General features: G+C 39.4%; 1 protein-coding gene across 1 annotated transcript in view; it reads left to right on the forward strand.

The window, feature by feature from the left end:
- Positions 1 to 12588, forward strand: part of LOC146490471 (NACHT, LRR and PYD domains-containing protein 1-like) — a 46014-nt gene that overhangs the window by 13520 nt on the left and 19906 nt on the right. Inside the window, 1 exon segment of the mRNA XM_085153202.1 lies at positions 8836 to 9009. Coding sequence (XP_085009328.1) covers positions 8836 to 9009 — 174 coding nt within the window.

Here is a 12588-nt window from a genome sequence, read left to right on the forward strand (position 1 = left end):
TGAGTCAGTGTCCCAGAGAGTGCCAAAAATGTACTTTTTCACTCAAACTTAATTTGTTTTTATTTTCATGTAAATCCTACTGCTACGATGAGTGATTGAAAATAAAAACAACTATTTTATAGAGCAAAAAGATTAAGATTTCTAAATTGGACATTTATTTTGTTTATTTTATTAGTATTTCCTCAAATGTGTTAAATATATATTTTCTCATCTAAATAATTTAGTCAAATAGTGACTTTCAGATTATTTTACTTACATTACTGCAGCAGCAGATTGCGAGTCAGACACTGTTTTTTTAACAGTGGTGGAACTGAGTTCATATATTTTTCCTTTAGTCTGCTTATTATCTTTGCACAAAAACGAAAGTGTAGACTAAATGTTATGTTGCATCAGTCAGGACTATCAGGCTTCATCTCAGATGAAGGAGTGACTCTTCCATGGTAACAAACTGTGAGTTTCAGCAGCTGAGAGGCGGGAGGGAAGAGTGAGTGAGTGGTCTTGATGCATTCTCAATCTAGACTAGACTAGAAAGAGGGGCGCTGCTCTTACGGCGACCAGCAGGTTGTCTCTCTCTGTCAGTGTTTTAACTTATTTTATTTCATTCTTTTATTCCTTTAAATATATATTTTTTTGCCTGAGGAAATCCTATAGCATCGGCTTGTGCTTTGTGGAACTTCTTTTAACGAAGAGTAAGGGTTTTTTTATTTCGCATGGTTTTATTGGCAATCCTGACGGTTGTTTGGAGTCATTGCTACTCTCAAACAATTACATACTCACGGGAGTTTCTTCTGGATCTTCGGTGGAAAGGCCCGTCTCTGGACTCTTCTCACCCTCCAGTGTTTCCCAGCTATGGATTATCCAGTAACGACAGGGGCACTTTTGTTTTTAACAGAGTCAAAGCAAGGAAGCAGGGTAAGAAGGGAGGCCTATGTCAGCGATTGCAGAAGCAAATACGATACAATCGTATTCCTTTACCATCAATAATCCTGGCTAATTTGCAGTCTCTGAGGAGTAAATTGGATGAACTGCATTTGAATGTCGCACACTTACGTGACTACAGGGATACATGTCTAATGGCATTCACAGAGACTTGGCTCAAGGACTCTGACCCTGATTGTGCTCTGGAACTAAATGGCTTCGGGTTTCCCATACGTTTGTATCGAGACCCCGGAGCTACCCAGAAATCTCAAGGAGGAGGGGTGTGTTTGTATATAAATCAGAAATGGTGTTAAAAACGTGACCGTTCGTAGACAAGTGTGTCTGCCTGACATTGAGCTCCTCTCTGTGTCTTTGAGGGCATTTTATCTGCCGAGGGAATTCCCACAGATCAACGTCATCGTCGTTTACGTCCACCCTAAAACGAATCCTAAGAATGAGACTGACACCATCTCTAACGTCATCAACTCACTACAATCTCTCTCTCCTGAGTCTCCTGATATTGTTCTTGGGGACTTTAATCGCTGCGACTTGAAGAAAACACTGAGCAGTTTTTATCAGTATGTGAACTGTCCCACACGCTTCAATAAGACACTGGATCTATGTTACGGTTCCATAAAAGGTGCGTATACATCTGTGGCTGGCCCGCCCTCGGATCCTCGGATCACAACACGGTGCATCTTCTGCCAGTTTACAAGACTGTGCTGAGAAGAGAGAAAGTGAGGAAACACCACATAAAGGTTTGGAGTGACGACGCCTCTTTAGCCCTGCAGGGCTGCTTTGACTGTACAGACTGGTCGGTGTTTACAGAATCATGTAGAGACATTAATGAACTCACTGACGTTGTCTGCAGCTATATCTCCTTTTGCAGAGGCATGATTATCCCTTCAAAGGTTGTGCATTTTTTTCCCTAATAACAAACCATGGTCTTCAAAAGCTCTTATGAGGCTGATTCATGAAAGGAAAAAAGCTTTAATTGAAGAGAATATCTTGAAAGTCAGAGAAATTAGGAAGGAGATCAGATCAGAAAATTAAAAAAGCCAAAATAAAATACAAGGATAAGGTAGAGGCGGAGATGGGTAGCAATAACTTAAGGGTTGCCTGGGCAGGCATGAAACACATGACTGGTCACTGTTACAGTGACTGTAATAAGATAAATATCCCTGGTTTTAGTTCAGACTCTCAGTTAGCCAATGAGCTGAATAGATTTTATTTGAGATTTAATGATAATAATAATTCAAGGAATACGCTTGATTCCTTAATAGAGAGCACCAGAGCCCCCCAGCTTTGTTCTTTGTTGAAAGAAGGGTGGGAAATCTTTTTAAAATGAGTAAGACTAAAAAAGTCCAGATCCTGATAATATTTGTGGCCAGGTGCTTAGAACATGTGCTGAGCAATTATGCAGTGTTTTTTATTACATCTTTCTTTTATCTCTTCAGCAACAGAAGGTTCCAGAGGAAAAAATCAATTATTTCTCCAGTTGCTAAGACCACAAAACCTACATCATTAAATGATTTTTGGCCTGTCGCTTTAAAATCCTTAGTGATGAAGTCCTTTGAAAAACTTGTGAGGAAGGAGATCCTGCAGCAAGTAGAGAAGTTTATAGACCCACTACAATTTGCATACAGGCCTCGTAGAGGTGTTGATGATGCAGTGGTCACTCTGTTGAACTTCCTTTATCGCCATCTTGATGGCGCCAAAGCTCATGCTCGGCTCTTATTTATTGATTTTTCTTTAGCTGTTAATTCTATCCAGCCACATCTTTTAGTTGTTAAGCTTCTTAACCAGTTTAAACTTGATGTTAATCGTGTTGGTTGGATTTTAGACTTTTTAACTGACAGATCTCAGTGTGTGAGAGTAAACGGTTGTTTTTCCAAGCAGCTGAACTCTTCTACTGGCTCACCACAAGGTTGTTGTCTCTCTCCTCTACTGTATATTTTGTACACTAATGACTGTCGCAGTACGCAGGCCAACAGGCATTTCATTAAATATGCAGATGACACAGTCATTGTAAGCCTCCTTCATGGTGAAGAGGATTCCCATGGGCCTGTTGTGGATGAGTTTGTTTCGTGGTGTGATCAGTCATTCTTAAAGATCAACACACTGGAAACCAAGGACATGGTAACTGACTTCAGGAAGACATCCCCCCCATCCTGCACTAACAGTGGTAAATGTGCTGCCATTGAACTGGTGGACAGTTATAAGTATTTGGGGGTTGTTCTTGATAAGACTCTGTCCTTTGAGTCACATCTTGCTGCTACAGTGAAAAAGGTTGTACAACGACTTTTTAATGAGGTTGAGAGGTTTCAATGTTTCATCTGAAATGATGACTCTTTTTTATAAAAGTTTTATTGAATCTGTTTTAACTTTCTGTATCATTGCTTGGTACGGTAATATGTCCCTGAATAATAAGACCAGACTTAACAACCTGGTTAAAGTGGCTGGTCAGATTTCAGGGAGGTCTCAGGTCCATGAGGTCAGTTCCTTAAACATAATTATGCAAATTCTCATGACCATTGATCAACAACTACTGATCAAGGCCCACTGACTGTTTTTCATTGTATGTGTCGGGCTGTGAGATGAAAAGCTACAGCCGGCTGTGTGGGTACAGCAACCATGTGTGAAAAGCAGTGTTGGGACTAACGCGTTATTAAGTAACGCGTTATTAAGTAACGCGTTATTAAGTAACGCGTTATTAAGTAACGCATTACAGTAACTACGTTATTATTGTGGTAACGAGCACGGTAACCAGTTATTATGCCAAAATCAGGAACGCGTTAGTCGTTACTGGGATTTAGATAGGGTCGTTACTCGTTACTTCGTGTGGTGGCTATCGCGGAGCTTCCACAGATTCTGTAACATTAGCAAGTGGTGGAGGCAGCAGGTGGATGAGGGAAAGGGGACGCAGAAGGAAAAGAGACCCGAGGCGGCCGCCGGTCCAAGTGTGAACTGAACTTCAGGTAAGAAGTTCTGACCTGCAGTCTATCTGGGTCAGATATAAACCAAGTTTAGGTGGAGTTTATTTTCGTTATTTTCTGACTTTTTCCCACTGCGTACTAGCTAGCATGACGGAGTTTCTATACAGCTGGGTGGGTGCTATGAAGTTAATGATGTTGAACTTTATTTTGTACATAAGTTATTAGAGTTGCCAACCGTCCCGTCTGGTATTCAGAGAAAATATTACGCGTTTCTTATTGAGGTGAAAAGGAACAGTTTGTCCCGTAATTCAGCTACAATGAAAAAGACACAAAGCTGGAGTAATTCTGTGTTTGCTGCACAGCTGCATCTTCTTCTTTCATTCTCCCCCCTCCCTCTCCCCTTTCTACTTCAATCATTAAACTGATCAATGATCAGCTGATCGGCTCTCTTGTTTGTTTATCGCCCACTTTGCGCCAGAAAGAGGAAACCAGCCGATGTCGCGTTAAACAACAGCGGCACGTTTAAGCTTGATCAGCAGTTGTTAGAATTTATTTAATATTAATTTCTAGTATCAGCTGATGTTTGCTGGAGCCACAGCTGCAAAAAAGCTGCTGGTCATGATGGTTTGGTTATCTGGTGAGAGGGAAACATGAAGATGAAACCAGGAGATGTCCTTACTGAATCATCAGAGCTGAACAGGTGATGGAGAAACAGGTTTACCTTTTAGGTGACATGGATGAGTTGAAGTTATGAACTGTTTCTGAGAGACAAATAACCCCAGGATCCTTTTTTAGGTAGCTGACAGCTGGTAACTGTGCAGGTGCGGATCTAGCAAAGTTTTGCCAGGGGGGGCAGGTAGGGCATTAACAGGGAGAGGGGGGCACAAAGAAATACTTTTCTTTCTTACTCTCATTTAAAATGTCTCGCTTTTAAAAAATAATTATCTGAATCTTACAACAAACGATTGATAGATTGATGCATATATACCATCAAAACAGTGAACATCACTGTCACAACAGCGTTCGTTTTCATTCAAAGGCTTTATGATTTTTCCTATAATGGTGGGCCGGTCTCTAGTCAAAACGCCCGGGCCGATTTTTTGTCCCAGTCCAGCCCTGTATGCAGCTCATCTGCAGTCTGGTGTTACCTACATCTTCCTGTTCAGAAGGCAGAATTTCCGAGTTCTGAGTACAATCGAAAGCACCACGACTGCAGTTTTTGTGTTGGATGTAAAAGGCGCACATGACGCTGGGCTAGAATCATGGCAGCGGTCAATGACGGTCCAGGCGTGGGATTTCTCTCGTGGAAATATGCACATTATCTTTTCCTTTCTATTGGTAGGTGGCACAGTGCACTTGTGGCAAGTAAGCAAGCTAGAAGACTGGCAAAGTTATGGAAGAAACACATTAACAAGAGAATTCTGAGTAAAACCAAAGTTACTTTCCCTAGTAACTAGTTACTTTGAAAGTAACGAGTAACTTGAAGTAACTGAGTTACTTTTGATAGAAGTAAATAGTAATGTAACTAAGTTAATATTTTAAAGTAACTTACACAACACTGGTGAAAAGTGGTCAATAAAGTAATGCTACAAAGCGTGTTCATGCAAACATTGTCGGGTCTGCCATGGTACAATGGGACTTCTGCTCATGAACCTCTGTGCACAGCGTCTGCAGATCTGAATGATGAATGGCAAACGACACTGATTTGCAGCGGCATAGGCACACTTAAAATTTCTTCTGAAATTTTCGCTTTCTAGTTTAACTTGTTATTTTACTTGGATCCTTCATCTCCTAAACTGATGACCCAAAGGCGGATTATAAACCACGATGCTGCTGGAAGGTTATCTGCCATGTTTGACCCTCACATGGCTCGTAGTGACCTCGACTCACGTATTTTATCTTTTAATGATCAATGTAAATTGTTGGAAAGCCCACTGATAACATGTTTACATGGCTAAAATGTTATGGCTCATTCATTGATAGTATTTTCACCGTAGAAATTGTTATGTCCTATATTATTGAACCCACCATGTCTGTGCTGATGCTCTTTGAACGCACCACATAGGTACTCGAGGCCATGCAGTGGCTGCTAGTCTGTGTTCTCAGTATTTTTGTGTGTCAGTTCCAGTTTTAGAGCTCTAAAGTGCAGCTATCATGTTAGGAATATGTTAGGAATAGACAGGAACACTGAGCACACTGAGGTCAAATCTTTATTTTACCACTCGCTGCATTCTTGATGTTCATGAATTCAGCAGGTTCATGATTGTCTGCAGCATTAATCTCATATTTCCATTAAAAGTGTTGAATTTGACTGTTTGATGTTCTTTATGATCTCTGGCACCAGTTCATCTGTAGGCTGAGCTCAGTCCATCCATTTAGTGAAATGATGTTTAAAGGTCTCCTTGTTCTGTGAGCGTGCACAGATCCTGAAGCAGAAAGCCTGGGTTACAGAGAAATGATCATCACTGTGATGATGCTCATCATCTCTGGTGGGATTTGAGGTTTTGTCAAAGCAGCAAAGAAAGCCTGGCTATGTTGGACTGGGTGTGGAAGCAGCTCCCAGTTTGAGTTCAGGAGACAGACACCCTCTCTACTTTACTCGGAATGCTTTCCACTTCCTCCATTGTCTATCGTATTTACATCCCATCAGTCTAATATTGAATGTTATTTTTTCCATCTCTGAGATCTACAATACTAATCCAATCTCGCTGAGTGGGAGGGTCTGGGTGTAACCACTTCTTTGTGATTGCTTTTTTGGTTGCGGCTAGAATTATTTTAACTAGATATAGTCCTCCTTTTGTATCTGTTCTTTTATGTTTCCTAGATACATCACTTGGCAGGTGTTTGGAAGTGCATAACCCAGAATATTATCCATGGTCATTTTAAGGTCTTCTTTTTAATTTTTATGCACTTCCAAAATACATGTGAATGATCTGCTTCTGTTTCTCCACACAGTCTCCAACATTTCTGTGGACTTGAGGTCTGTTTGCTTTTAATTTTGGGTGTAATGAAAAAAACGTGTCAAATTTTTCCAGCAAAATTCCCTCCACAACGGCGAATTCGTTGTGCTGTGTTGTATTTCACACATACTGACCCATTCCTTCTCTGTTATAGTTATGGCCAGTTCAGCTTCCCATTTCTTTTTAAGGTAAAAGGTTGTGTCCTGTCTATCTTCTTCTAATGATCTATAGAAAGTGGAAATGGCTTTAAATTGTTTATGTTCATAGCAATTTTTTACTATTCCAACAATACCCAATGATTTTTCAAGCCAGTCAGACTTTATTTGCTTTACGCAATAATCCCTAACTTGCAGATATCTAAAAAAATCTCTATTTTCCAATTTGTATTTATTTTTAATTGTTGGAAACTCATTAGTCTTCCATTTTTCATTAGAGTACAAACTGCTGTAATCCCTTTTAACTCCCACCGTTTGAATGTTTGGTCCAATTGTCCCGGCTTAAATTTTTTATCATGTCTAAACCATCTCAGCAAAAATAATTGTTCTTTTAACTGATGTTTTTCTATTACTGTGTGCCATATGTCTAATGTAAATTTCACAATTTGATTCATTCTACTTTTGTAAGAGGTCATTAATTGTTTGTCAGAGATACACTTGAATTTTGTTTCCCTCAGTTTCTTTCTCAATTTCCTTTCATTTCAATTTCAATTTCAACTTCCTTCCACCGTGCCTCATATTCTGGTCTACACCAACCAACAAGAGGTCTAAGTTGGGCTGCGTAAAAGTATTCCCTTAGGTTAGGCAAAGCCATCCCTCCCTTACACTTCGGGAGTTGCAGTGTTGTTTGCCTTGTTCTGGGCTTCTTCCCATCCCATATAAACCTTGAGATCATCTTGTCCCATACTTTAAATTTTCTTTGAGGTATAGGAAGTGGGAGTGATTGAAACATGTATAGCAATCTTGGGAGAACGTTCATCTTTATTATTTGAATTCTAGAGTAAAAGTTTGTAGGTGTTGTTGACCACCGTTCTAGGTCTTTTTTATGTTACCCTGTACCTGATTGTAGTTTGTGTCCAACATAGCAGATAATGATTTTGTCAAGGTTACGCCCAAATATTTCATGGTATTCAAGTGCCAATTTAATTTATATTCATCTCTAATCTTTTGAGAAGGTGTATAACTGAATGATAAAATTTGTGTTTTGGGTACATTAATTTTGTAGCCCGACAAGTGTTCGAAGGTATGGAATAGTTGCATCAAAGTTGGAAAGCACTTGTCAGGATCTCGTAAAAAAGCAATGACATCGTCAGCAAATAATCCAATAAGATGTTTTTGTCCGGCAAGAGTTACCCCTCCAGATTTGGATGCTGCCGCACTGCTTGCGCTAGTGGCTCGGCATATAAAGCAAAAAGAATTGGTGACAAGACAAAGCCCTGTTTTGTACCTCTATGTAGCCGAATTCTGTCCGTCAGGCTACCATTCACCTTGATTCTGGCTGTAGGTTGATTATAAATTGTCCTTATACATTATATTGAACTGTCCTTAAACCCAAATTTTTTTCAATACTTCAAATAGGAAGAGCCAACTAACACTATCAAATGCCTTTTCTTGATCTAAACTTATTAACACAGTACTGATATTGGTCTTTTCTGCATTGTCGATAATGTGAAGGACTCTCCTTATATTATCCTGTGCCTGACGTCCCTTAATGAATCCGGTTTGGTGCACTTCTATCAAATCTGGTACAAAGTTTTGAAGTCTTTTGCTAATAATCGAGGCGTACAGTTTGTAATCGTTATTAAGAAGGGAAATGGGTCTATAGTTATTGCAATACTCTTTGTTCTTACCTTCTTTAGGTAAAATTGTGATGGCAGACACCCTCTCTACTTTGAAGATCAGCTGCAAACTTTCCTTTTTGATAAAGCTTATAGTTAGAGCTGGATCAGGTGACCCTGAACCATCCCTTAGTTATGCTGCCATAGAGATGGATAACAGACGGATTGTTGTTTTGTGTGTCTGCAGTCTGTCAGGCTGTCTGATCACAGAGGAAGGCTGTACTTCCCTGGCCTCCGCTCTGACCTCCAACCCCTCCCATCTGAGAGAGCTGGACCTGAGCTACAATCATCCAGGCAGCTCAGGACTGAAACTGCTGTCGGCTGGACTGAAGGATCCAGGCTGGAGACTGGACACTCTCAGGTATGGAGAGAATGTCTGATATAGGAGGAAGAGCTGGAAACATTTCCTGTGTCCTTCACTCACTTCCTGTTTGTTTGCTGCAGATGAGACATGAACAATCACACATGCAGGAATATTTTCAGGGACAGACACACTAACTGGATAGTACATGGATATTTATGTAGGGGGTCTCCAAGGAGTCTGTTTGCAGGAACATTTAGGTCACAGGTGTACCTGAGATAGATGCCAGTGTACCTAATAAAGTGTCAGCCATGTGTATGTTTCCCATGCTGTATGTCCACAGTGATAGTGACAGAAGGATGAAACAAGGCTGTGAATCATTTCAGTCTGTGTGTGTGATAAAGAGGAAGACAGGAGCAGCTAACATTTGGAAATGGAACCTTAAATAATGACAAACTCTACATTCACGGCTGAATTCACAATAAATTTGTTCTCAAGTGCACATTTAGCTAATGCTAATACTGTTTTCCCTTGCTTTCTACAACTTGAGCAGCTATTGCTAAGTAGGCCACTTTGCTCTGCTAAGGATTTGTGTGACCATGATGGAAACTCTGATAAGCTAATGCTGCTCAGATAATGCTGTTTATGGGCCCTGTTAGAATCAATATTTCATTCTCATTCTGTTGTTTGAGAACAATATTAACGTCTCACATCATTATAACACAAGAGAAAAGGGTATTAGCGTTAGCTACTAATGCTTATTCACCTCAAATTAGCTTTGGCTGCTAATGGGAGCCTACTTAGCATAAACCCTTCACATTGTTATAATGCAAGGGAAAAGATTCACTCATGGCAGCCTATTTAGCATTAACGTCACATCATTATAACACAAGAGAAAAGGGTATTAGCGTTAGCTACTAATGCTTATTCACCTCAAATTAGCTTTAGTTGCTAATGGGAGCCTACTTAGCATAAACCCTTCACATCGTTATAATGCAAGGGAAAATAGTCACTCATGGCAGCCTACTTATCATTAACTCCTCACTAATATAATGGTAATCTATAATTTATATTTATAATTTATATTAGTCATTAACTCCTCACTAATATAATGCTAATTTACATCAAATTAGCATTAGCTGCTCATATTGTTATAAGAAAAGAGAAAACGGTATTAGCATTAGCTGCTAATAATTATTCACCCCTAATTAGAATAAGCCGCTAAAAGCTGCCTACTTAGCATTAACTCCTCACTTCGTTGTTACCCAACGGAAAAGAGTATTAGTATTAGTTACTATCATTTTTAATAAGTAAGAGAAAACATAGTTAGTATTAGCGGATAAATTAGCATTAGCTAATAACGGCAACCTACTTAGCATTAGCTGCTCATATTGTTAGAAATCAAGAGAATAGAGATTGAAAATGTGACGTCATTCGAGGGTAAAACCGCAAAGAATTCTGGGAACTCGTGGCAAGAGGTACTAGCGCACGCAGGCTTTCAATTGAAATCAGTTACACAGCGATAAAAAGAAACACAAAAAACTGTCAAGAAGCTGTTGTATTATTAACTGCAATAGCCGGTCGCATGACAGCCACGGGAAGCCGACGGGTAAAGAGATCGTTTTTTTTATCGGATTACGTCGTTGAAGAGAAATTATTCGAGCCATGTTTCTGAAGTAAAAAGAGCTGACGGATGGCCTGGATTGCAGCCATTCAAAGACCAAATATAACGTCCCAGAACACTCCAGCTCACATGTTAGTCTGCTCCAAGCATTTCCACAAAGGTCAGTGTTTTGTAGTAGTCAATACGTCATTTTTCATAACATAATTGGTGATATAGGTTACAAGCAAGTCTGGCGCTGAACAGAAATTGTGGCGCTATGCTATCACTAATTGCCCAGTACGATTACAGCATACAATATTATTGTCACTGCTACATTTCTGTAATGCAAACCAGAAATTATTTCCACTACTAATTAATTACCGTTGAGCTCAAAGGTCCTATTAGTAAACGGTTAACGACTGTGTATTTATGAAGACGATTTGTGAGACTGGTAAACTTATGATACGTACGATGGTCTTTCGTTCTACACGGTGCATTTCAAGGTCCTGTACCCATCCGTCGGTAAAGTGTACCGGGGCTTGTTGCAGTGACCTGAAGTTACTAAACTTCATGAGTGTATGCACTCACTCCAAGAACCGTATAATTATAAATATGAGCGTGGTGAAAGTTGGGCAGCACGTCTTTTGTCCCTCTGTGTGCTCGTAAGGGTCTTACCCTTTCACTCCTTTGATTTTTTCCTCGTATCTTTTCTTTGCCTTTTCATCAAGTCTGTCTTTGTACGGACCGGCATTGTTCTCCTTCGTTTTGTACATAACTTCTTTTGTTTGGGGGGGGGGGGGGGGCAAAGAAAAAGCAAGAAGGTACTGGAACCAGAGAATGAACGTTTTGCGGTGCTGCAAATGCTTGCATTTGATGCGGTACTTTGATTGTTTTGCCACGAGTTACCGGCATGCAATGCGCGAAAGTCACGTGGTCTGTCAATCTCTATATGGTATAAGCAGTAGTTGCCAATGCTTAGTCACCTAAAATTAGCATTAGCCACTAATGGTAGCCTATTTAGCATAAACTTCTTAATGCTAAATGAAGTTAATTAATGCTAAATAGGCTTAAGTGAAATGAAAGTAATGTTAGCTATAGCTGCTGATATTGTTAAAAGGTAAGATAAAACATTGCTAGCAGCAGTGGATAATGCTGAGACACATAATAATTAGCATTACCTAATAATGGCAGCCTTCTTAGCATTAGCTGGTCATATTGTTACAATGCAAGGGAAAAGAGTTGGCAAAAACATTGTTAGCATTAGTGGCTAAATTAGCATTAGCTAATGATGGCTACATATCTAGCATTAGCTACTGATATTGATATAAAGCAAGAAAATATGGTATTAGCATTAGCTTTTAATGCTTTTTCATCTAAAATTAGAATTAGCCACTAATGGCGTCCTATTTAGCATTAACTCTTCATATCGCAGAGGAAAAGTTAAAATTGAATAAAAAAAGTGTTCACATTAGCTACTCGTATTGTTAAAAAGTAAGAAAAAACTAATTCACCTCAAATTAGTATTAGCTAATAACGGCAACCTACTAAGTATTAGCTGGTCACATTGTTATGAAGCAAGAAAATATGATATTAGCATTAGCTGCCAATTCCTTTTCATCTAAAATTAGCATTAGCCACTAATGGCAGTCTACTTAGTATTAACTCCTCACTAATATAATGCTAATTTACATCAAATTAGCATTAGCTGCTAGCATCAGCCTACCTAGCACTAGCTACAAACATTTTTAAAAGGGAAGGGAAAAGTGTTAGCATTACCCGATAATGCTAAACTCGCATCAAATTAGCATTAGCTTATAATAGCAGCCTTCTTAGCATTAGCTGCTCACATTGTTATAATGCAAGGGAAAAGATTTAGCATTAACAGATGATGCTAATTCACGTCAAATTAGAAAATATGGTATTAGCATTAGCTGCCAATTCCTATTCACCTAAAATTAGCATTACCTGCTAATGGCAATCTACTTAGCATTAACTCCTCACTAATGTAATGCTAGTTCACATCAAATTAGCTTTAG

Source organism: Neolamprologus multifasciatus, unplaced genomic scaffold (genome assembly GCF_963576455.1).
Source record: "Neolamprologus multifasciatus unplaced genomic scaffold, fNeoMul1.2 chr03_unloc_2, whole genome shotgun sequence".
NCBI classification, from domain to species: Eukaryota; Metazoa; Chordata; class Actinopteri; order Cichliformes; family Cichlidae; genus Neolamprologus; species Neolamprologus multifasciatus.